The sequence below is a fragment of the Orbicella franksi genome, chromosome 1 (genome assembly GCF_964199315.1).
Source record: "Orbicella franksi chromosome 1, jaOrbFran1.1, whole genome shotgun sequence".
NCBI classification, from domain to species: Eukaryota; Metazoa; Cnidaria; class Anthozoa; order Scleractinia; family Merulinidae; genus Orbicella; species Orbicella franksi.
The window spans coordinates 21,985,153-22,012,250 of record NC_138145.1 but is presented as its reverse complement, the minus strand read 5'-3'; the positions used below and the strand labels follow the sequence as shown (position 1 = coordinate 22,012,250).

The window sequence follows — 27,098 nt, the reverse complement described above, 5'->3', positions numbered from 1 at the left end:
TATGCAACTCGAGCCATACTAGCTGTGCAATAGATTACACCGCTAACTCGCTGAATTATGAAAAGAACGTGCGTTTCAGACCCATGACAAACAACAATTAAAAAGCAAATTTAATGGTGCCTTTAGGAGTCTAGACCCCTGATTTGAAGATCTTTAAAAATTAAAGGCTGAGCTCGGAATAATCATGAAATAATAAAAAGAGGGTTTTTTAAATTTGCATTAAAATTAAATATTAACTTTTCAGGGAAAGCTAATTTTTACCACTTCGTTTTACGATGCTTGTCTAACTTTAGTAGTCGGAAGAAACACCTGTTTTACAAATAACTTGAACAAGGGCAGATCTAATGACGTCTTGAAGCCTGACTTCATGTAACAATGGGGATTTTATTCACTGTTAAGCTATTTTATGAAAAGGAATACGTCATTGCATTTGCTTATGCAGTGGAAAAAAAATTCTGATTTGATATGAAGAGTAGAGTAAGAACATCTTTTTATGGCAATATCTTACTACTTTGCTCTGTTTCCATCAGTGAGAACTTTTTCCGTGTGTATCCTTGCGACACTTTCAGTACTCTGTTGTTAGCTCTATGTTTGGTTCGTTTTGGTTAACTAGACTTAACTCAAGATACTTCAACAGCACAGGGAAACGTCACCTAATAGGTCGAAATCTTAGCAAAATAAAACCCTGTGCACTGTAACTCGTTCGCTGAAAGACTCACAACTGTTACTGTCTATAGTAAACAATTTCAATTTTAATTGCAGTTACTGCGATTATCAGTTGAGTAAGGCGGACGAAAGTTTGGTCACCAAGTTTTAACGTAAAAATCGTGTTGTTGTCACGAGCAACTGGCTCCGTATCCATTGGCAACTTTGACGTCAATTGACAGCAAAGCGCGCGAAATTGTAGGCGACGCGACAGGCGACCAACGGCTGTTGATATTGTTACCAACGGAAACGAGGTAAGTTGCCCGTGACAACAACACGATTTTACGTTAAAACTTGGTGACCAAACTTTCGTCCCGCCTTACTCAACTGATAATCGTAGTAATTTTGGTGTCAACCATATGACGTTAATTTGTCTTCGAGTTATTTTTTTTTCCTCTCTCTTTTCCAGTTTATCCCTAGTCATTATCAGAACTAATTATCGTCAAGGAATAAGAAATAATTTTAAAAAAACAAGTTAACTAGAAGAAAAGGAACCACATACAGTTGAAATTAAGAAATGATCTAAAACATACATATAGATAAAGTTCTTATGCAAACTTAGCGCACGGAAAATTTTAGACAAAGAAACGGGAAGTGGATCTGATTAACGAGGAATAAAACACAAATAGCGGTGATAAACATATTAAACTTACGCATTTTAATAACTTGACGTTTCGTATGCTACGCAACATACATTTTCAAAAGTGGAATAAAGACCGTTACAATTTTTGAAAGCTATATATGAAATGTAAATAAGGGGTTTTCAAAAATTGTAACGGTCTTTATTCCACTTTTGAAAATGTATGTTGCGTAGCATACGAAACGTCAAGTTATTAAAATGCGTAAGTTTAATATGTGTATCACCGCTATTTGTGTTTTATTCCTCGTTAAACTACGATGGCCCAAGAACAAAAGCCTTTGGATCTGATTATTTTCTTTTAGCATGAACGAGGAAGTGACGTCACCAGTTTGCTAGCTCGGCAACTGAAAGAAAGCAGTCCAAATGCCAAAATTAAACAGGGAAACTAAGGCCATTGCCGGACCAAGGAAAAAATACAGTTTATGTTTCGTAATCATACGATCGTCATCGACTTCCCACACTTGTTACGGGTGACAAGAAAAATTTAGGGGATACACATCAATACGTAACGAGCACAAATTTCAAAAATGATCAAGATCCATGTATTGATAATATTGCGAATGTTGAGCCCAATGAGAGATCAGAATTCCAAAGGATTTTGTAACCGTCTTATAACAATCAAGTTTACTGTTTACTGTGACCTATCCTGACTAACCGTCCCTGGGTCTGCGAGTATGAGGCGAAAGTGATAACACAACACAAACTCGTACGAAATTGATAAGAAATAGGAAAGGTCTCTCATTAGAAAACATCGGGTTTTTTCAGTTAGATTTTTTTCATATATATATGTATATCCCTCACCTCGTTTGAATATAATCTATATTGGCGATTAACTGCGCCACCCTGGTATAATTAGGATTCTGTGATGAATTAGCAATTTTATTCACAAACCAAACTTTAAGTGACTTCGTAGTCAAAAAGAGATCTAGATGAGTTTGTCCTTTGTTTTAGATCCAGAGGGAATTCTTTTATATTAGGAAGAAACAAGGATCAGGATAGATTTAATGGTTGTATCAGTATAGCACTGTAAAAGCGCTGCTGGACTGTTATATAATTTATAAGACATTTTGTAAACACCTGCTCTAGTACAGACTTCATTGTTGTCACTGGCGGCCTTACAATCGTTGTTAATTGATAATCATCGCGAATTATACTATACTTTATATGTTCGCCCTCTTGTTTTTTGCCAATCAGTTATAAAAATGAAGCTTAAAATTCTTATAACACTTGGACAGTGGAATCCTAACTTAATCTGATGGAGTATGGGCAATCGTAAGTCAAAAAGTAAGACCCCCGTGTTCCTTCCTTCATATTATTAATAAAAATTTAATAGGAAGCTAGAAGAAGGAAAATACCAAGAAAAAAAATACACTTACAGAATAGTATATTATTTATTTCTTGCTAGGTAATCTGGTGCAGATTTACATGTTTAACCTAGTTTCTAATAAATATTTTTCATTTGTGCCGTCATTGGCTTCTTACAATAGTTGTCATTCTGCCATCTTCACATTCATTTAAAAATTCATCTACTTATACACTTTTACAACCGGTAGCAAAAAGGCAGCGTAAATTCTTTCCCGCGCACTTTGAAAAATCGAATGCGTACGGCTCCGGTTCACATTTCGGCGTTTTCTTGCAAACATGATAAACAAAGGGTATGCCACAGACAGTGACAGTTCTGACGCTTTCTGTACATGGCTTGCATGTCACATTAAACTGTTGTTGTGCTTCGATTTCTGCCGTTATGGTACTGCAGGTGACAGAAGATGGCTTAGGGCTTTGAGGTCTGGCGCCAACATATCCAATGGAACCAAACAATAACACCAAGCACCCAGTGAGCGTAAAAATATCGGCGACCTAAAGCAAATCAGCGAGGAAACAAAATTGGGTAAAAGTTTTAGCTAAAATTGGCTGACATGTAATTGTACCTAGTTCAGTTTAAGTACCGTCTGACTCACTCTCTAATGTTCTTTTAACTAATTTTGAACGCTATAAGCTGGAGGGCTTTTTCGCCATTAAGTTGGTGTGTTAACATTAAAGTTCGCAATGACGATTTTGCTTTATGATGGCAATACACGTATCACCTACCTCGGTCACTAGTCAGTCCTCGAATTTGATTCAAGAACACAACAGCCCTACAAAAGTCTGCCAAACGTCTGGCTAATAAACCCTCATTGGTTAAAACACGACTCAGGTAAGCACTCTAGTAAGAAACACTCGGTGACAAAATTATTTCTTAGGAAGGGGACAAAACGTAGTCCAGTGAAACAAGGCAAAATGAAATATCTTACCAGCTTTAGAGCATTGACCATTTTGAAGTTCTTTGCGTTCCTTTGGACAGATATCGTTGAATTGAAATTCTCTCCAGTCGACGATGGTTTACTTTCTTCGGATTCAACCTTCAATATAAAACCCTTGATATACTTTTAAAAAATAGAAAGATTAGCAAATTTGCTAAAAATATTCCTCTTATAGATTGTCAGAGTTCGTTTCATACTTATTGGTGCAAGTTCTAAACATACTTAGTGGTACATAGTTTTTTTTTTGCAAACAAAAGAATCTATTGTCATGATAAATATATTTTCGAAACGGAACAAATCTTGAAGCGCTGAAGAAAGGTTTCGTTTGAGGTGTTTGTGCATTGTTCTGTACTGCAAGCGAACTGCAAGTGTTTTTCCGTGATGAATTCCAAGGAAAACTGAATTTTGGTTCTAGTGATTGAAAGAGTTGCTTTAGACTCGTGTAATTTCCAAAGGTGTGCTTTGCACAAGTGGATGTTTCCTGCACAGCACATCTGCAACAAGAGCCATTCTAATACCTGTGCAATAGACTGACTTTGTTAAAAGAGCGTGGGATTAAAGGAGGAATTTTTCATTTTGCATTATCAGGAAAAGTTAATATTTAACACTGCCATTAACGATGCTTGCCTATTTTTAGCCGTCGGAAGACTGCATTTATGTATATTATAATGACCTCGTGACGTGTTTTAAGGCACTTACCTAGGAAATCATAAACAGAGAAATTTTCCAATTCACATTACAATGAGAAGTTAATATTCACTCTTCCCGTTGTGATGCTTGTTTATTTTTAGCAGTCGGAAGAAAAACCTGTTTTGCAAACAACTTTAAGTTAAAGCATGGACAAAGCTAATGACGTCTTATCTGAGTTCATGTCGTGCAGTAACAATGGGAATTGTAATTTAGGAAACCGAACATGAAATTGCTTTTCATCGTATCCTAACTATAATGCCAAGTTTCATGCAGTGGAAGAAAATCTGGCCAGGCTAAATTGGGACTCTACTGATTCAATATCACTAGTACTACCGAGGAACGGTTAATCACCAACTAAAGGTCTTCATTCAATGACGCACTACGGAAATGTTTCCTTTGTGTCTTCATGCATGGGGAAGTTGATTCGGGACAAATTTAACATAAAAACGTAGTCAACATTTAACACAGTTAAAACAAAAGTCACTTTCCAAACAACGAGAAAAAAAAATAATTTAGCTTGACTAACTGAGAGCGGATAAGAAAAGAGGTCTTTCAACAGGATGTACGTAATTTACAGCCTTTAAAAGAATACCGTATCAATGATTCAAAGATAAGTGGCGTGACCTGTTCAATCAGCAGTTAAATTCCGTTACGGCTTCGAAACTCACGTTGTTTTTAATTTCGTTGTTCAGCAATTCGGTCTGAAACGATATGTAAAACAAGAGCATTTCTACATAGCCATATTTTTCTCATTTGCCGTCTTCGTCAGTGAGAATTTTTCGTAAATTTGTGACATTTTCATAAGACGTTTAAAACAACAGTTAGGTAAAATCCAAGGTCAAGTTTTCCTTTAGAATAATGACACCCAAGAACTTTGGAGAAAGTTACTGATTGCACTACTGCGCGATTTCACTTCCACACTTTTTCCTTTTTTCAAATACAAACAGAATGGTACGTTTTCGGAACAATTACATTGCAGTTTATGATGACACACGTTGCAAGTTGGATTTTAAAAACATGACACTAAATCCTGCACTTCAGTGAAGTCAATGAAAAATCCCGCCCAAGCGCGGTTCTTAAAGAAGCTCAGTCACGGCATTTTGAGTTATTTTAGCCACGTATAAAATCAACTGTAATTGAAGAAAACCTAAAAAAATAGTAGTTTACTACGATAGATTAACACCAAAGAGATAAACATAGGCACGCAAGGCGTGCATGAATTTTGTTTTTTTTGTGTGAATTGAAAGCCTCTGGAAGTAGCAGCATTGTGATTAGGTTAATCCAACGAGTTTGGTTACGATATACAGCAAAAAAAAAAAAAGAATTTGTTTTATCTTAGAAAGTGTAATATCAAGCCTAGTTTTATCAAGGTTTGAATTTGACAATTCGATCGGTGGCTTTGTTTATAAGGACTTCAGTGGAGCTTTTCCCAGCAAGACAGCTAAGTTATGCAGTCTGTAATAGTAGCTGACGGTAAAAGCAGATTGGAGGGTAATTTTTATGGACTCATTTTATAACAAGAACTAGTTTAATGCAGTAACATGGTCTTCTCCTGTTGCCAGCATTGATCAGATTGATTATAGTTTCTTTGGTTTTGACATAATTTCCAAGAGACGACTTAAAATTATTATTGCTTTTAAAAGCCATCTAAACGAAAAGACGCTTTTGAAGGTGAAACAATTGCAACTAGACCTCTAAAATAAATATAAAAAATTTAACCAGAGTACAAGAAATCTGCAGAGTTTGGGACGTTTCCTTGTCACATAACCCTTCCCAACACCTGAGAGCCTTTTTGGTGACTTGAAAGACTTACAGAAAAGGTAACTGAGAGACACAAAATTTACGTCTGTTAATTGTGCAATCTGCTTTAACAACATACCGTCCCATTTTCTAACCGAGAATTTGGTTGGTTCTTTAATAAAACCTCCAATGTGATTGGTTTTCGGTCGCCCTGGAAACGCTTCCCTTCCTCCCAAACAATGTTGAGTTTCTTATTTCTAAGATCACAGCACCTACACAACATTGAACTAGGAGGCCGGGTGTGTCAGAGTCATCGTTAGATTCACATCACATGGAGACTTTCCATACTAAAATTTAAAACTTTAGAAAAACTCTGACACATATAAATGTTGTGAAATTCCCTTTATTGGAATACTTTAAAATATTTGCAACAAATTATATATCAAAATGCCCTAGAGACACAAATAACAAGAAGAATCACTGATTCATCAGTTCTATTGCAACCACTCATCCCTGAGTGTCAAGTTACTATTTGTAAGCTTACCTAAAAATATAATGAGCTCGTTACATTTGCTTGCAACAAAAACAAGTTTTAAAACTCAGTGGTCTTATTCATAACTAGCTGTTGCCATTAGACTTAAAAAAGTTCAAAACCTCCGTACCGCTCTGAGACTTCGCAGAGTTTAAGATTAGACAGTGTAGAAACTAAAAAAAATTGTAAAAGAAGTGGTAACAAATACGCTTACATTGTGACCACTCGCAAAAAGCATTAAGCTTTAAACTTCAACTGCAGGTATTTCCACAGTACTCCCGGTAAAAATTCTCATTCGAAAACACCTTTTCTCCAAAAAAATATATACAAGTTCACATTTTCAATTGCCGTCACGTGAAACACCGGCAAATGATGATACTTTCTCTGCCACATTGCCGAAGCAGTGTTCAGCTGGCGTCAGCAAGAATCGGCACATACTTGCTGACATTGCAGCTATTGCAAGCGGCAATTGGATTGGTTGTTCGTAGAAGCTTCTCATTGGTCTGAGACACATACATCGGTCCAACCACCCAAAAACTATGTAGTACATACACCTGACATGCCGACTATAAGGTTTTTTTGTTTTACAAAAAAATAACTCAATAATAAACCATATACAGATATAGGAACAAGGATGGTTAAGGATGGAGAAGATTAACACGGATTACAAACGACGAGCTTGAAAAATTTAGGCTAAACTCTTCAGGGCCAGGGTGCGCAAACAGTGACGTGGCTCCTTTAAAATTGCCGGGCAACTTGTGGAAATGCAAATGAAAGAGAAACGTAACCTATTTGTCTTATCCCTTTCAGAAATTGGTTTCGTTGTCAAGTATGCAAAGTACTTTATCAACTACGTGGCCTAGGGCGAGCGCTGTTCTTAAAATGAGATACATATTATTTTTCTCGTCTATTTCTGGCAGAAGTGGAATGGAACTTCAAGGCTGGTTTTTGAGCTTTTAAATTGTGATTTTATGATGAACTGGGTGTAAAGAGTCGTTGACATGTGAAAGAGAATAAGAAATTTAGCCGTTGCGTGGACTGTTCACAATCTGTCGATTTTTTTTTAATGCGTGCGAAAGAAAAAGCGAGCGAAGCGAGCGCGAGGCACAAGGGGGTGGGGGTAGGGAGGGGAGCGAAGCGAGCCTAACAGAGAAACGGGGTATTCACTTTTTTCTATAGATGTCCACAGTCCTTCTATTTTTCTCGATCCCCCCTCCTGCCCCGTCAAGCCTCCCGTTTTGCTCTGGCATCCAGTTCTCTCGCGACTCTATCCGCGCGTTCAACCATCAAAAATACGAGAAAAAAGAAGGCATTATTATTTTTTTGTGCGGATTTCTGCAGTGTTTTATTTGAGCCAGACTAAAAGTTGCAATTCGAACTACAGCAATGTTTCTCATAAAGTACATGAACATAAAATTGAGCAGATCGTCTCACGTGTAAGACAATGTAAATGAACAAAGAGTAAAATATCGTAAATTATACCAGAACACGTGTTTAAAATCTCTGTAGTCAAAATGAAACTCAGTGGTAGCCACACTGTTTAACTATATACGATAATTGCAATTTTTCATTATTATTAACTGGTTGATCCAGTCTGTTTTTATTTACTTTCGTTTCTTACATCTCCATTCCTTTACGGATAGATATATTGCTGTTTAAAACGTTATAGCCTTCTGCAGTGTCTATTTCGTAAAGGTCTGTGATGGCGCGTTAGGTTCCACCCTCTTTCTCTAACTTATTCACCCACGTCAGTATTATAGAATAAATATAATAATAAATACTGTCAAAACAAGCCTGATATCATTTGTAACAGTCGTACCTTATTGCTGAAGTCTCGCCGTTTGAAAAGTTCACTGACATGAATTTCTCTCGACAGCCCTTGCGTTTTTTGCAAACTGGAATTGCGAAAAAATAATTATAAATTACGCGATAAACGAATTTCTTTATACAATTATTGCGTTTTACTCCTTTCCGCGGAAAAATTCGTGTTGTTATGTTTTTGCTGTTGGTAATTTCTTCCTGGTTCGATGACGATCCGCCACTGACCATTTCCTTCTGTGCTCCTGCGTCGCGGTTCACTTCTGGTTGCGTGACGCTCGTGATCCTCGTAATCCTCGTGATCCTGGGAGTTTCTTCAGTGTCAGAGAATAACGGAAACAGATTAACTTCCTTAGGTGTTGCGTCCACTTGTTGACTGCAGCCAAAAAATAGGACAAACAGGACCATGAAGTCAGGATGATCGAAAACCTGTTATATAGAGACAAATTTTTAAGTGAAAAATAGCAACGCGTGTCTTTGGTAATTTCCTTATCTTTTGACAAAGAAATAAAGCTTTGATTAATTCCCATTTCTCATTATTCTTTTATAACAAATTCTGTTAAAAAGTTGATGAAAATCAATAAATTGATCGTCGCAGGAATAACGACGTAGTGCACACGTGTCTATAGACTGATCAAATTCTCGCAAGCTAAGAACGCGTAATTTATGCTGAACAGAAAAATCATGTTAAAAACATTTCTGCGCAATAGGCAATAAGTCACCATTAGTCAAAAACTTTTGAATAATTTAAGCGAGATAACCAAAACTGAAAAGAAATGCAACCCATTTCCTTTTCAAGAAGCCGTTAGAAAAATGTCTCTTAGTTTATAGTACTGACCGAATAAATATATTTTCCTAACTCAAGAAGTGAATTAACTCTTTCCTAGACAAAATTGAAGTGAAATAACATATACTAAATCACAAACTTTACCAGAGTTAGCAAGCTGAACATCGTTGTTCGCTAATTCAGTTCGTGTTGAAGTCCAGGTTATTGTTCTGAAACTCGCTAGTGAGTGAGGATACTTCCCGTAGAACTGCGATTTATATATACTTTTTTCTGTGGGGTTTGTCACACAACAACTAAAAATAAGTTCATGTTTATACTCTCGATTCAGTTACGTATCGCTCATTAATTGTCAATGGACCGGATAACCGGTTAACGAAACCAAACAACAAAAGAATGATTTATGCTGATCAATAACAACACGCAATCCCAATAAAAGTGTATAGACAATGAACAAAACTTATATTTTTAGCTATAAGTATCCCCATTTCGCTCTTGAATTTTACTTTGTTCCTTAGAATAAGTTTATTTTCAGTTATACCTCTTGTAGCTTTTATTGATTAAAACAGTTTTTTAAATTTTCTTTCATTTGTTTGTAGGAAGTAACGTACCTCTATCAATTTATTAAGAATAAATTTTGTTTAACTCCGAACTGGTACCGTCTTCTATAGTGTTGTTGAGCAAATTAAAGATTTTAATTCCTATATCTCTGGTTTTCGAGCGTGTATTTGCAAAAGGCAGACTACTTCTGCTCGCATAAGAAAGCAAGTCGATTTGCCCGGTTTTTGGAATTGTTCACATATTTCATAAATAAGTTAATAATGATTAGTTATCCGTGAAAGTATATGGTGTAGAATACAAAGAACTCACGGAATGTGTACAAATACTTTCTCGTGATATCTTTGCGGTAAGAGATTGTTTCGTCCTCTTGCTCCTAGGGACTTGGGTAAAAACCTGTTGAATTATAAACCTGTGAGACATTAAAGTGAGTGTAGTGTCTATTACGGGGTCGTTAAAAATATTGCCAGACTTGTACAAGTATACCACAAGTAGAACACAAGTATATTGCAGTAAACTGCAGTAAACTGTCGAATAAGATATTGTTTTGTTCTTTGCCAGCATGATAATATATGCTACATATTTGTACCATACATTCCTACGAATCTGTCGCCTTTCGAAACCGAGAACCCCGTTCTCAAATCAGCTGAGCACTCAATCTAAACCAGATAACTGTGATAATTATGCAGAAGCTAGTACTCTAACAGTTATCACTGAACCAAGAATTGTTATTAAAGAGTGATGACGCTTTATAAATCTAACTAAATTAATCACCACCAATTTAAATCCAAATGCTTTCAGTCAAATGAGCTCTTGAAATTCGCTCAGTTTCGTAATTATTGCCTTCCGCGGTAACTGAAAGATTAACTCTCTTCTTATATTTTCAGAAACGTTGAAAATACAACCTTTGAACCTTTGTTTAAATGCCCAACTTAATTTGTTCAAAAGTGCTTACGTCATTTGGTTCTGAGGCAAACAATGCAATCAGCCCTCTACAAGACATGCAGTGACAGGAAATCGAAACTAAACTAACTTAGTAAACGGGGGAAATTTAAGCTTACCGCTCATTAGATGAAGCAATATGCCATTCTGTTACATCATTTAAATCGGTGCTACGTGTTTGCTTTCAAAGTGACCTTTTCCATAAATAAAGCTAAGGCTGCAATTTTTTAATTTGCAAAGTTAGATTTAAGCAATTTCGCACACCGCGATCAACTTAATTTGGTAATTTTTTGATTGTTTAAGAGACATTAAAATTCGGTTTTGATCCGTTTTCTACAAACCTTAACTGCTCTCCTGCATAGGCCTGATTAGACGTCGCGCTTGCAATATAATATTTTCAAAAGTAGCCTGGGCCACCCAGTAGGAGTAGGGTGGCACCCCTAGGCAGGGATCTCGACAAACCCGTCTAAAGGCTAGCCAAAGAATGTTCGCTTATTCTTGTTTTTAATCGTAATTGTTTTAAAGTTATTTTGGCCAAAGATGTAAACTTTTCACTTCTCAGTAATCGTGTCAACCCAAGTACAGTAGTTTACATTTAGTTTTTCACCAAAATTACGTACAGAAGTCTCTTGGGTTTAACGCGTTATTGCAATGAGAAGCAACTGGATTCAGTAAATATATAGTGTTTCGGAAATATAAAATCAGCACTACACCATGCCGTTATGTAGGACAGGGGAAGGGGTCATGGACCCTCCCTTCTTCCTCCCCCTATTCATATTCGTTATCTTATCCTGTTAATCTGGTGCATTTGCCACTCGGCCGGAATCCTGGAGGTGGTAGTGAATTTGGACACGCCATCAAACCGGACTGCTGTTTGCATATTTGCACGCTAATCATTTGCTTTACGTAAGTCAGTCATGTAAGCCGCTCAAACACGGCTGAGTCGAAATCGAAACTAAAGATAAAAGGGAGAAATTTTACCCAAAATGTTCGTCATAGAAGTCCTCGTCTTATGGCATCGTCTGTTTCTCGCCAATCTCTCGCCTGGTCCTCGGGAGACGAGCCCCGCGAAAATGCGACGATGGTTAACGTCGGAACGCTTGGAGAGTACTAGAATCTCGTTTTGTGGGAGAAACTGGCATAAATTTTCACCGCTTTAGAGGTTATTAGACATTTTATTTTGAGGTTTTAAATTAGCGTAACAGTGAATGTTTTCCTTTCACTGGTTTCTAGGTATCAAACTGATCTCCCTAAACTCTTGCCCCTCCAGCCACTGCACGCTAACGGCTGAAAGTACAATTGAAATGAAGCGCTGCATTAGTATACTCGTGGAAGAGTTTTTCAATTTAAAAGTGAAACCTCTAGTGGAACGAAGAGTTTCTCGGAGCCCCCCCTTGCGTCGGGGTCTCCAAGTCAATCTTCAGGCTATGCTAAGCGGCGTTATTTTGGGCAATCTTCGCTTCCAAGCAGTGTCAGCGTGACTAAGCAGATGTCTACGATACTGGATCTTCCCTTTCCCCAATGGATGAGACTCTTTAGAGCTTGTGTTCATGCCATTGTTGATATGAACTGGATGCCAGTCTTAGCACATGCTGAACCGTTTTTACAGCAGCTGACAGTAAGTCGGATCTTTTACACAGAACCACCACTAAAAACTGAATCTTACAGTTATTAGGAATATTTACTACTTGCTGTCATCGAACTTGTATTTCGATCTCACTTGCCTCTTTAATCTTGCTCCAGGTGGGTTGATTTGTTGTGCTTCTGGGGAAGGGGAAGGATACTTCGCGAAATTTTTGGTAGAGCTGTTTGAGAGTAGCTTAAAATTTCCAAATGTTAACGGATTAAAAATTCTTACGACTTTAACTTGACACAAAGCCAACTTCCCTGCCTGAAGCGCACGCACAGTGAAGCATTGTGGCTGCATTCAATGTAGCCTTCACCTGGCCTATCTCGATAGACATTTTCTGATCTGTAGACGAAGTATCTGATTTCAGGTGCAAGACTGCAAAGAGAATGGATAAAACTGCTTTGCCTGTAGAATGAACTTCCAAATAAGATTCCTCATCCTGAACTTACAATGAATACAACTACAGCGATGCGCTGCAAGCAGGCCTCAACGATGCAGCTGGCATTGCAATACTGAGACCACAAAACACGCGCTGTTGAACTCTAATTCTAGAGAAAAATGACTCAAGACCTTATCCTTAGGCGAAATGAAACACGTACACCACAAGCTTGTAAAAGAAACCCTCTTTGAAGGATGCTTAGGGACTGGTCAAAAAGTATTTGGGGTGGGCCGGAGCAGAGAGGGGGTGGGTCATCAGTATTTGAGCCCTTGGTAAGGGGTGGGTCGTTCAATTCTTAACGGGATGGCGCTGTGGTAAGAGCGTTCCGCGCTTCCCACCAATTTGGCCGGGTTCGATTACGGCCCGATGCCGTATGTGGATTGAGTTGGTCGTCGGTTTTCGCCTTGCTCCGAGGATTTTTCTCCGGGTTTTCCGGTTTTCCTCCCTTCGCAAAAACCAACACTGTAAATTCCAATTCGACCAGCATAGGGGACCCGCATGAAAACCAGCTAAAGCTGATGTGGCTTCCTCTCTAAACATTGTAATTTATTTACATATATATTTTTTTATTTTAGATCTCTGATGGCATGCGTAAGTGTTTATTTTAAGAATACCAACTCTCAGTTACTCTCTATATTAAAGACACATCTAAAAAATCTAAAAGGGGAACTTACATCGACTTTATCGCTTGCACTAACCATAATTGCTCAACTGGAGTTAAGTTTATGGTGGTGCTCAGGGATCGTGAGACTATTATAGCCATTAAATTAAAATGACATTGTCAATAACCTTATGGATACCTTGGTCAAAAATAGTCATACAACATCATGATGAACTCACGTGTGTTATCGTTGAAAATGCTCTTACTAAACCTTACGTTTAACTTAGTTCCTATATCAACTGGACAATGAAAACAGATCTTTTACTTTTATGGAACAGTTCCTAAATAACGACTTAGTCTGTCTAAAGTGTGTAAACATTTCTAGAGTCCGTAAAAGTTTCTTTTCCTATTGATCTAAGGCATTTTTCTCTCAGGACAAGAGCTTCTATTCCTGAATGTTTTTACGTACGACTTTCCATTCTTGTTCCACTCCAGTGCTGTCGAAAAGTTGTCCAGAAACAGCACACGTTTTCTTTTGTCCTCTTTACCCAAGATCAAGTAGACTTTATTGACCTTTAGGTTACTACAGCTGCACGTGATTTCCTGGCCTCTTTTTTCCATTAGCTGGTTTTTGTTGTTGATCTTCACTTTACCCTGCTTGTACGTGCGCGCTATGCGAAGTCGTAATCGAGGCAAACCATTTCTCATGATCTCAGACTCCATCCGGGCTTTGATCACTTGAGAGCAAATCACAAAAACAGAGTCGATAACTTCGCGATTAGCAACTTTCTTATGGCATGAAACCACGTGTTTTGTAGTGGTTAGATAATCCCGTTGTTTTACTCTAAGTGAAAAGCGTTTCGGATTGATGAAAGAGGGTAGCTATATGTTTTTTAAAATGAGTAATCCTTACTTTAACATGATAAATTATGACGGCTTCCAGCGAAATTTATACTATGCCAGAGAGAACACAGCCAATCAGACTACAGGAAAGCCGTTGTATGCTCGACGGTATTACATCCAACCTTCCCACATGATCACGCGTTGGGCGTATGTCGCATTAATTGTGTTGGCTACTGTATTTTCTACGGCACGGTATAAAATAGCTATGCAACGCTCTCTCGTGGTATATCATAAAATATCCCACTTGTTACTTGTTTCTTCTCGGTATATACACGCGCTTTCAGGCGAGTGGTATACCGAGGAAATACAAGTGACTCGGTTATTAAATTCTCATCCTCGGATAATGCAATTCTAGCTTTCTGATTGGTTCACTGGATCTCGGTTACCAGCCATTATACCTGTGTTTGACCTTATATGGAAATGAAAGCGGCAAATGTCGCTCGGCATGAGCTTTTTCGCGTGAAGCGAAGTTTTGTCGACAAAAAAAATGGATGAAAAAAAGCACATTCGGTGAGCTATCTACACAGGAAATACAGGCAATTATGGACAATGCCGTCCCAGTAACAACAAAAAAGCCACAAAGCTCGAGATAAGATTATTTAACGGCACGTATACGTTAAGTTTCCCTTAAAGTTGCAAAATTAAAATATGACCGGCGAGATTTTACGCATTCATGAAGATTATGTAACAAAAACAAATTTTACCTGAACAGAATGGCTTGTTAGTCCTGGTGGCACCAAATTTTCGAAACCGATATAAGAAATGTCAAAAGAAGAACTGAATGTTCAGTTGAAGTGTTTTTACACGTCTTCGAGGAAGAAAGATGACACGTATTGCAAAAGTTCATTGATTAAATCCATTAAAGCCGCCAGTTGATCATATCGTTCACACGCCGCCGCACAACAAACCGTTTTCCATTATCTCTGACCACGCAAATAAATTATTAGAGCATATGCATTTGTAAAAGGCCGCTGGTAAACAGGCATAATTGCCGGCGTAGTCCATAAGAAACCAGTTTCCAATGAGCAGATGAGGAAACTGTTCGACTAAGCAAGCTCGGATCAGCCGAGAGCAAGAATCCCGCACAGCTACAGAGGACGCCCTAGTTTCATCTCAGTCTCTTTTTTGGCCGACGACGACGAGAGAATCAACGACAGCTAGCGCCAACAATTCTGTCCTTACGAAAAACACCTCAAGGAGTTGAGTGTTTTGAGCTGAATCGAAGTAAGCCCGGTTCTTTACCAGCCACGAAAAACCACCAGGGTGGCCTCGGAGATTCTGAAGATGAATCTGACGCTAAGATAGTTTCTGTCCTTGACTCTAAAACTGACCAACAATGAGCTCCACACATAAAGCTCGAAATGCCAAGGCTTTCAAAGCAAGGGAATCCTGAGAGAGATCTTGTCGAGAATAATTTTGGCACAACGTCTGTGTCACATGCATGGCGATCAAAGTTTTCCGCAGCATTATTACAATGGCAATGTGCAAGTGCACAATTATTTGGCTCTTCTCCATGACTCGAACTTGAACGCTTTTCAAACTTTCTGACCAAGGTTATATCTCCTTCATTTGGTAGAAGTTTCTTGAATTCTACTTGATTGCAATTTCATTCAGCAAATTCGCTTGCTTCGCTCTCAAATTTTTCATTCAACTAATTTTACAAACGGCGCGCATGTCATGTGATTTCCCACTTGTTGTTGTTTTTATCACATCGACTTCCGGTCGTTTTGTAAAATTAAAATCCAATAAAATTAAGCTATATTTCCAAGAATACAAATGCTCCGAATTTAATAAAACAATTACTCCATTCGCGCTTGTTGGATATGAGATTGGTTATAGCCAACTCGGCCCTACGGGCCTCGTTGGCTATTTACCATCTCATATCCAACGCGCGCTCATGGAATAATTGTTAAGTATACCGCCCCAAAGCGTTGCATAACTATACGCCATCACGTCAGCATCCTGAAGTTAGTGACTTCAGTATTCTCGCTTTCTGTCTCCTTGTCTACATATTGATATTGAAAGGAGATTAAACCAACACTCACCAAAATCGCTCAAACAGAACCGTCTCATAACGTGTCTCTTGCTACATCTTTTATTACAAATCTGCGGAGCAGGAAGCGGAGATACTTCTCCAGATTCTGTCGAGTTATACCGGTTGATTAAGTCGTCGTTGCCTGTGTAGAACAATGGACATGTTTTTTTAAGTTGTTCTTTGAAATTCTTCTTCAGTCTTTTATATTTGACCATTCTTGTGATGTACCTCGAAGACGTAGGAAACCAAAAATAGAGCATTTGTTCACTCGTTTTTCATTCGTTTGTTTTTCATTCGTCCTTCCCTTTGTCCGTCCATTTGTTCTTTTGTCCAGTTGTCCAGTTCTCTATTTCACGTTTACTCACCAGAGACGCATTGGCGCTTCAAAGTGAGGCTCAGCGGACCCCATATTTCACTTCCGGCCACGTCAACGAAGCTGATATTAATTGTCAGCAGGACTCCTCCGATTACCTTCCCCGTGCATGGGAATTTCACTCGGAAAACTGGAGAGAGCAAGATAAAGCAGTAAGGTTATATAATAAGAATGCATGCTCCATGTCTAATCGGAAGGGAAATTTGGGCAGGAGACTATGACCCATATTGTCTACATTTCATAAGCACGGCTCCTGGTACAAGTTATTTTATCACAGAGGAAGCGATTTCTCCTAACACTTCCTTTTATGTTTATCTGGTACCTCTTCCGGCTAAGAGCTAATTCTTGTCCCAAATTTAGTATCTTAAGACGATTGGTGATTGACGATTAGCGGCTAAGCTAGAATATTAAAAAATATGCTGGAGATTGAATCCTAGCCATAGTTGTTTAAAGCAAGCCTAGGTTTCAGTCCTAGATTATTGAATGGGCAACATACGAGTCTTCTTTTTCGGAACGTTTAGTTCCTTTAGCTTTTTGTCTTTTGCTGATTGAGATGATTAGCACTAACCAAGGTTAAAAATTTTAAATCGTTGCAAACTTGTTTACAAAAAGAGACTAGAAATGATCCTAGATTAAATGAGAATCGTCTTTTTCTTAAATGCGCTTTTCTTAAATGCGCTCGTAATTTTTAAGCATAGTTAAAGAGAGTTCAGTCACGGCATTTTGAGTTATTTTTATACAAAATTACCTTTAAAGGAAGGAAGCCTAAAAATAGAAGTTAACTAAGATAGAAATACACTAAAGAGATAATAATAAACCATAAAGGAACAAGGATTACAAACACGAACTTGAAAACTTTAGGCAAAATGAAAATGAACAAACCGTGACGTAGCTCCTTTTACAAAGGAAAATGATTATGAGGCCCAGCAAATATCGAAGGAGCAAACATTTGACTGTTTTCGAAACCATTCTGTTCTATTCAGGTATACTTTAAGGCTATGGATTAGAACCTAATGAGTGGCAATTCAGATTAAAGTTACGAGAAATTTCATATGATACTATATTTATAGCTGTGTAGGATGCCTGTCAAACTTTCAGTTCTTTGAATGGATTTAGTCTTTTAGAGTGTGACACACTCAAATTACGGCTATTTTTGAGCAATGGTTTCATGTGATTATGTTTAGTTTGCTCAGTGTATGGTGTGGATCTTACTTTTAAGTCTTTGGATTAAAACCCAGTGTGCAAAGTGGATGTTGTAGGCTATCGAACAATATTTTCGATGTGACACTATCTTGGTTTTCTCTAACATTGTGGTTCTTTGCGTTCGTGGATTTAAACGTAGTAATAAGTGAAAATTAAATCAAAAGCTATTGAGCATTACGTTCGTGTGGTGTTGCAAGATTAAATTTGAGCCGTTAAATTTGATATATCCTATCACCTTGTTGTTGCCGACTCTGAATGGGGCAAACCTTCTACGACTTCTTGTCTTTTACAAATAATTTCAGTTATTATAAATACTCTACGTAAATTTTCATTTTTAACTGAATCTTGGAAGGGAAGACAGATGTTAACGGTTTTAAGCCTTCATGTCTAACACCAACTTTAAGCACCGATCGAAGTGACTGTCCTGTTGTCGTTGACTGGCCAAAGTTTCAATAGATATTTTTTTTCTTTCAGTTTTTAATCCTTTTTCAAGAACTAGACCCATATTCTGGCATATTGTGACTACATTTATCGAGAATGTGATGGTCTTAGTACTTCGAACATCTGGAGTTGAAAAAAGTTTTTATTGTTTTGAAGAAATAAACTCTTGACCTTGTCATTAAGTTGGAAAAAATTTAACGTTAAAAAAATACCAAAATCTCCAGAATATTCTTTCAGTAAAACTCGTATGCTTCACAGTAAATGAACTCCAAGGTCGACTGTGTTTTGTATTGTATGTCTTTATTATATGTGCCAGTTGTTGTTGTCTCAGTCAGAGCACATTTCTGTCATAACCTGCATAGTCAGGGGTTTAACCTAGGTAAGATCGATCCCTGAGGCAACGTTTTGCTTTACAGCTGTCCAAAATTACAATCATTTACTCGCCAGCGTCGTCAATTGCACGTAACTGTGCAGTCTTTTCAGACAAGTAATCATCAAACATATGGAATAGATTTATTTTGAATACTCTTTGAACTGACTTACAACTGACGACAAACAACTTACTTCAGAAAGGTTTTTCACCCTAGGGGTGCCTACAACTTCTTGCTCTCCTCGTTTCCTTTAGACGAATTGGTTCATTACAGGCGTCTAATTGTCCCGTCTTCACAATCAGTTGATGTACAGTAATTTGTGAATGTCATAATCATTAGACGCTCAATGGCATAAACTGAATTGGAAGTCTGCATTCATGAGACAGGCAAACTCGTGTTGTGCTCTGAATGGCTGCTTTAAAGTGCCTTTCAGTCCTTGGGTACCAATTGCAGTTACTGTATCAAAGAGACGATCGTTTTCTCATGCTATACCATATGCATGTTATAAAATGAAAGCGAACATTATATCAATAAGCGAAATGAGGTTGACTGTCATCAGTGAGACAGTGACTTGCAAGACACTTTCGAAAAACAGGTTAACTGAGTTTTTATTTCTCATGGCGATGATGTTTAAGCCTTTCGTCGATAAATAGACTGTCTCGTCCTTCAAAGCTACTAGAAAGGGCAAAATACACCCTTAATGAAACCATGAATTTACCAGATGGTCATCTACACCTAACTTGCCCTTGCCACAGCAGTAGCCAAGAAGACAGTTGGCCGGAATTCAGAGAACAAGGGAATATTCTCTAAATGTGCTACTGAATTCTACAGAACTAACACTAAAAACAGTGTATGACATCCAGGACATAGGATTACAACTGTTATCTTGGGAGAGAAATCCGTACCGTATGACGACACTTGCATCATTCATTGCCTTGGATTTCCCCTAGCCCGCAATCCAAGGAAAACGTGAAAATCAGTTTGTAGATGAACTGCTACAACAAGAAGTTCCTGTTTAAACCAAAACCCTCGTACAACCAAAATGCCTTGGTTTTATCTACATAAATCGATTAGCTTTTAAATACGCATACAAAATTAGTATAGGTATTCTGCAAACCCAATACTGTATTTTGCACACCTAATACTGTTCGATCTGCATGGCTCTGGTTTTCCAATTTCCTATTTTCACTCTCCCATATGAGAAGCAAGCTACAACCGGTTAATGCCCCAGTTGAAACTTTCGACGATAACGCCCATTCATTAGCACTCGATAACTACCTATTAATCATTTCTTGCCACATAATGAAAACTCATTTTATGGTGGCTAATGTTGACCTGCATCAAATAAAAATATTTTGGCGGCTCTCCCAGTAAGTAATTACTTCCACTTATCAATCAGTCACATCACTAAGCTTGAACATCTCGTTTTGATGCTCATATCTTAATGTTAATTAGCCCACACATAAGGGGACAATATGGAAGTAGCGTTCGAGGCTTTAACTGAATCGTTGGCTAGGACGACGACGTTTGCTAGTACTGCAAACTGGAGAGATATAGCTGAATATGTATTCTTATTTAACTTACTTGGAATCAGAAGGTTCTTGATTTCAAGTTATTCGATTTTGTAATTTATCCTCGTCATCATCGTGAGTACAGGGCCGGGTCGTAGCCAGAAAAACAATTATGACTAAGGCAATGCGCATGGTTAAATCCAGAAAGGAATTATAACTGAGACAAAGTCCTTGGTTAAATTCTCTTCCTAGGTATTGAAGGTGTTTATGATGACTACATCTAAACACAACACTGGGACCATGCAAAAAAGTGACTGAGGCAAGTACATCGGTTCGCCTGTTACTATCTACGGTCCTGGAGTAACCATCTCCTCTCAATATTTTCTTGTCATTTCTTGACTACAAACATTTTAATACAATCAATAAATATCAACTAATGTTTTTGAGTAATTTGTCTCCATCGATCCCAAGGTAAGTCATCGAGTTCTCAAAATCGTTACGGCTAAAAATTTATACCAGTATCTCTTTAAAAGCTATATGTAATACCTGTAGTGTTAAGCCACCCGCGTTACAGACACGATAAGAGTACAACATGACTCGACCAGACTCGAAGGCGTAAGAGGTCACGTCTACCTTACTTTTCACACGGGGATTGAAATACAACAGTAGAAAATTACAGGAAAAAAATGCACTTAAGGGTCTGCTTAGTCTTACCTTTGGTTTTTCTGGGCACCAAGCCATTTAGACGAATGTTAGCGGTAGGATGTTTCATAATGGTTTCATTGCTCGATTTGAAGTTCAAAGAATACTGCACCTGGAAGAAGAATTGAGAGTCAAGTATGCATTAACTCAAGAAAGAGCGAGTTCCCTGGGACTGAACATAGTAATTTGTAGTTGCAGCGGTCAACCCGATATAAACTGAAAGACGGTCTGATTCAACGGAAATACGAAAAAAATTCTGCTTTTCAACAAAAGGAGAAGGAACTTTGCCTTGAAATTGGAGTTAATCGTCCTTCGGGTGGTCAGTGGTGGCTTGTCAGAAAGATGCGACTGAGCTTGCTTCGAAATTTCTCTCAAGTGCCAGCATGGGTATGACGTTGGCCTTCAGCACCTAAATACCCTTGTTTTAGGTCTCTGTGCGTATCTTAAGAGTGTTTCCCACCTCACTTAGACAATGTAAAAGTCTTATAAGTTACATTTATGTTTATATCAAGGATTTTCAAGCTCCTTCAACTCACAAGCGTCGCATTGGTAATTGAATGTCAGATGAAACCAAAGATGTCCCAGGTATTCATTGTTGATCTTTTCGTTAAAGTCCAAGGTTCTTTGAGTCCTTCGACTCCACAAGAGATGTTTTCTTTGTACAGTTTGCAGATTTTATCTTACAGTGTGGAAACATGCCAAGGACAATTCAACGCCGTTCGCTACATGTCGAAATCACCGATCTCGTTTACCGATAATAGTTTATCTGTAATCACCTACACTCGCATCCAGTTAATTACTTTCTCATTAAAGCAGCCTGAAACTCGCATTATGGAAATTTGCTTTTTGTTCGAAGACGTGCACAGCCGCCAACTGGAAATGATAGTTTTTGTGAGATATGCCGTTTACTCAGAAGGGGTCATGCTAAAGCAGCTGAGGACCAACTGTCGGGGTTACATTTATTTTTCGAAAAGCTGAGTGGGCTCAAAGTATACGAAATATGTTAGGTTCATGTATTAGTCACAAAATAACTGGAGATGGTTATTCGTATACAAAATAGAGGTTATTGAGACAATATCTACCACTTAATTACGATCACAAGAAGTGTTTCCGTATAAAACTTGTAGCCACTGTATTTGACGCTTGAGTCTCATTCCATCTTTAAACTATTACCTTTGAAAAACAGATCGCCATATTACGTGTCCTTACAATATTACTATATAAACTAATAGACAGGAGGGAAGAATAAAGAAAAAAAAGCGACCAGGAGATATTGTTTTGATGTACATGCGCCTAGAAGAAAAGAATATATTGAAACATCCATGGATCCGACAACATAAAATCATTTCTCAATTCTCGCAAATTCAAGCAATACGAATATCTATTACCGAGGCCAGGAAAGAATTAGGAAAACGTACATACGAGTTAAAAGACACCTCGTCCTCGATATTCTTTCGACATACTGTAAAAATCTCTTTAATTGTTTAAAAATTGTAAGACTGGCACTACAAAAAATATTTCGCTAACACTAGCCAGTCATCAGTAGTAGTTGTACGCCAACTGGCAGAATCCAATTTAGCAGACCCTTTGATACTGGTTTTATTTTAAGTGTTCTTACCATTCCAGTAGCATTGAACTTGAACTTGAGGTCTTTAATATAAGGTTCAATGGGTGGAATCATGCTCGACAAAATAGGTGTCTTCAGTATTGGGGCCACAACTCCATCCTGAACAAGGAACAAGTTCGTGTTCAGATCTAATGAGATAAACAATATAAGAACGTTTAAGTCTTTACTGAGCTGTGCCAAACCCGTATAATGAACCAGCATCGATTAGAACAGTGGTAAGCCCAGTGACTCGAAAAATGTTGAAAGTGTCACAGTGAAGGAATAACAGTAAAGAAGCTGGGCTTTCATAGCAAGGTGTAAGGGTTTGCGATGTCTTGCTGTTTTCACAACTGACAGAAAGAAGGGCCTAATGGTGGGTTACAGTTTTGAGATTTCCGAGCACTGAAGTATTCAACCACGCTTTAAGCAAGTCCCATGGCAAATTCAACTCTGATTTAAGCGGCGTTAAAGTGACACGATAACAAAAAATAGAAACCTTCTATTGTGTGATGTCTTGGCGTTTTCACAACAGAAAGAATTGAAGAGCCTAATCGGGTAGGTTATAGTCTTAAGATTTCCGAGCACTGAAGTACCCAAACATGCAATAAGCAAGACACAGTAAATTCTACAGCTATCTCTACACTGATCAACGTTAAAATAATACGATGAAAAGACAAAAGATGCAGCCTATGGAAACCTTCATTGGCTTTGGATCGCTCGATCGCGACTACGTGATCTTAAAGCCTTTTTCTTTATTGCTTACTGAAGTACTTTGGTCCACGATTATCATTCAATCTTTTCAATGATATCAATCTATAAAATCGAAAAGTGTCACAAGTCGTAACTCTGATAGCAACAGTCTGTTGTGCATTATACATAAATCATAAACACGACCCAATGTTAAGATCTGACGCACCTTTTCAAACCCCTCTGTTCGGTGAGAAAATCTTGTTGGATTGTTAGTGTTTGACATACTGACTGGTGTAAATGAGATCTTTTTTTTGAAAAAAAATATTTGTTTTTGTCTAAATTACACATGGACACTGAATCATTACGCAGCTGTCCAGTATTTGCATTTCGAATGTGGGCTGATACTGGAATTATCACTCAGGAATGAAAATAACCCCCATTGTTGATCATTATCGTTTCCAAGGGACAGAGTAAAATAACATTCTGCTCAATGTTTACGGATAAAGACCTCCCAAAATAACATGATATTAACCTTTCCCTTGCGTGATAGACAAAATAAGGAAGAGTCAAGTGATCTGTGGTCCAACTGACCGACCTGATCGTCACATGTGGTTGATGTTGAGACTCTGGTAGCTGACAGCAGTTTCACAGCATGCAAGGAAGAAGAAATGTTTGTGGTCTTATAGCATATTAAATCAGAGTCACTTTAAAAATTAATCAACTCTTAATAGAGTGCTATTTGGCACTGTCAGTGAAAATTACCAGTGAAGGTGGTTTTGTGAAATCAAGTGGGACTAGGTATGAGAGAAACTTTCATAGGGAGGGATTGTCTTAACTGCTGTCTGCACCACTGCCTCGCCCAGATGTCTCCGACCGTCCCACTAAGTCTGCCTAACGATAACAACTCCGAGTCATCAAAAGGCGATAACAGACCTCATGTTGTTCTGAAGAGCTGACGATAGCAACAGATTGTTCTGAAATTGATTGCTTTTCATCTGAATCGATCAATCCAGTGGTGAAGAAAGCAGGCGATCATGACTTCCACGACGAGCGTTCCAGAGTTCATCAATTATTTTGAAAGCCAGCTAAAGTCCACAGTTAAGCAGTTGTAATATCAATCCCTCTGAGGAAGTGTTGGCACAAATACAAATACTTCGTTCATTTTGTCTCTGGAATTATTGCGTTCAATGATTAAACAACATTTTTTTCGTGAAAATGAACGCCACGCGGTGTTCGTATACTGATATCAGAAATACGAATTATGCAAAACAAGTCGTGTTTACTCTCACAAGTCTAGCAATATATTTACTCACCGTAGAGAAAACGCGAAACTTCTCGGGCATCTAGAAAAACGTTAAGTTTAGTAGAACACTTGCCAAGAACTGGGACAGACATCAAAAAGAGAACTTTGAGAAAGTTTCGGGCTTCGAGTCCTGCCATAGCTACTGGGAGGGGTTTACGATTATTGGACTCCTTTCGTGATGGTTGATCGAGATGTTTCAAATCAGTCTTGTCACAGGTTCGGTTTATAAAGACAACATCATTATTAATTACAGTAATTAAAATCCGTAAATGAAACGTAATGACAGATTGATTAAGCTTGTCATCTGCTTTGGCCACAAAGTAAACAGTTGTTAAATTAATGTCATTAGCAGTGAATGCAACTGACAAGATCGCAAGATTCGGCTTTCGTGTTATGCACAATGAGCGGTTAAGACCTATGACGTCTAAATTCTCACTAAGACGTCGGCATAGTGTGAATTCATTTTGGCGAAACTCGTGTCGTTGGTAGAGCCGATTCGTTTTTGATACACCTTTTGGTTAACGATGGGAAGGGAAGACGACAGATGGATGGAACAAAATGAGCAGATGAAAGGACAAACACATCTGTAAATGTTGGAAAATAAGTTTTAGAAACCTAACATGAATTCCTTTTTGAGACAACTGTCGTTAAATTTCATTCATTGGATGAGAATTTCCGGACATTCTACATTCCTGCTGATCCTGTTTTTTATTCATGCTGTTGCTCTCCAGGACGAATTTTCTAGAAAGGAGACCTTCTGAATTCACATTCGGCTTTGCTTCTTTACGTGTTCAATTATGGGTATTGTTTTTTTTTTAGACCTTCAAATTGGATAGCTGTAACCCTTGTGTAGCTACTCACTGTTGAGTGTATTCGCAGTTAGTACAAGAGCTCTCCCAATACTGCAGTCTTAGCGAAGGAAACGCGCGAACAGCTATTGTCTGCAGGCAAGATACCGCCAATTGGTTTTCAACCGCAGTGCAATAAAGGGTACTTAACTATTTTGAGCGCTCTTTTTGAGCTCTTTTTGAAATTAAGAAAAGGCTTAATTAAAGTTGAATCCATTTGTCGACATTTGGTACAGAGGGCAGTACTAACAAAGAAAGACTGACGTCAATAGCTAGGAATCCATATATGCATGTAGCTTACAGTTGGGGGAACGAGCGTAGTACAATGCATCTACAAGAATTTCTGTTGAAATGTCACTTAGTATAACATGCCATATTCTGAGCATGGCCTATTCTGACTAACGTGCATCTGGATGGGCTATGAAACAAAAGAAAGATCCTCTTTCACTGCAGAGAAGGGAAAACGCCAGTCGGAGAGTGTGTGTAGTATCCTGTGTAGAAAAACCAAGATACGTTTATTTTTAGATTAAAATCAATAGCATCGGATAAAGGCCCCAGCATGGATACATGTAGTCAAGGAAGCTCGAAGTAACGGACACGCTAGCCACATCTGTGATCTCTTTGCAGTTACAATATACTATGATTTTAATCACCTCAATTGAGAGTTCTGAAAAAAAAAAGTAAATGGGACGCCTGACTTTAGCAAAAGACAGCAAACTGTAACCGAAAGCCAAGATTCGCACGTATAAGTAAAATTCAGACACATTTCGTTTGTCTTGAACGCATCTGAAATGCTCTTTTACGCTCTAACTAATTAACGGTCTAACTGTACTAATTTTGTATACGTCACTGTATACTCAATCTTCCGGATTATTAGTAGGGAGGCCTTGTCAATATAAGCTGATAAAAATCTATTTTTTGCTCCTTTTAAGGGTTCATGAGAGCAAAGGTAATTCAGTTATAGGTCTTGTTTGCTTATTTTTAGACGTTCCAAATGGATAGCAGGACTGGCCCTTGTGTAAATGCTCATTGTTGAGTGTACATTGTGTATTTGCAGTTAGCAGAAGCCGTCTCCCAATACCGCACGCTTAGCAAAGGAAACGCGAGAGCAGCCATTGTCCGAAGACAAGATACCGCCAAAAAGTTTTCAACCGCAGTTCAATAAAAAGTACTTAACTGTTTTGAGCGCGGAATGAAATTTAGCAAAGGCTTAATTAAAGTTAAATCCATTTGGTACAGAGGGCAATACTGACAAAGAAAGACTGACGTCAATAGCTAGGAATCCATATAGAATATAGAATATAGCTTAAGGTGGCTCAAAACAGTTTCTAGCACTTGGATTGTGATGGGTCATTTATAACTACTACTTATCACTTGATGCTACAATCATGGTATCAAAAAACTGCCCAATCACTGGTGAACACGTTGTTATCATTTTCGTGACACAATAGGGTACTATAGCAACAGTATGACCTGCTAAAAACACCCTTAATTACAGCTTTAGGGGCTTATAATTCAAAAACGGCACGGTGAAATTTTGATATATCATCAAATTTTAATAAGCATGATAAGAAACAACCTTTGGCAAAGTTTAACAAAATTCTGTACATAGCGTTCAGAGCCCCCAGGTGGCTCTGAACCCCAGGTACAGATACTTTTAGAACTTTGCCAAAAGTTGCGTCTTATCGTGCTTATTAAAATTTGATAATATAAAAAAATTCAGCGTGCGGTTT

At 38.1% G+C, this 27,098-nt stretch overlaps 1 protein-coding gene across 1 annotated transcript; it reads right to left on the bottom strand.

The window, feature by feature from the left end:
* Positions 1-12,516: 12,516 nt before the first annotated feature.
* Positions 12,517-24,727, bottom strand: LOC145497373 (uncharacterized). Its single transcript, XM_081477193.1, has 6 exons — positions 24,528-24,727; positions 22,537-22,673; positions 20,931-21,030; positions 16,683-16,820; positions 16,328-16,459; positions 12,517-14,116 (listed from the first exon to the last, which is right to left on the bottom strand). The coding sequence occupies exons 1-6, from the start codon at positions 24,652-24,654 to the stop codon at positions 13,794-13,796; spliced, it is 957 nt and encodes a 318-aa protein (XP_081333319.1). The 5' UTR covers positions 24,655-24,727; the 3' UTR covers positions 12,517-13,793.
* Between the last annotated feature and the right edge of the window lie 2,371 nt (positions 24,728-27,098).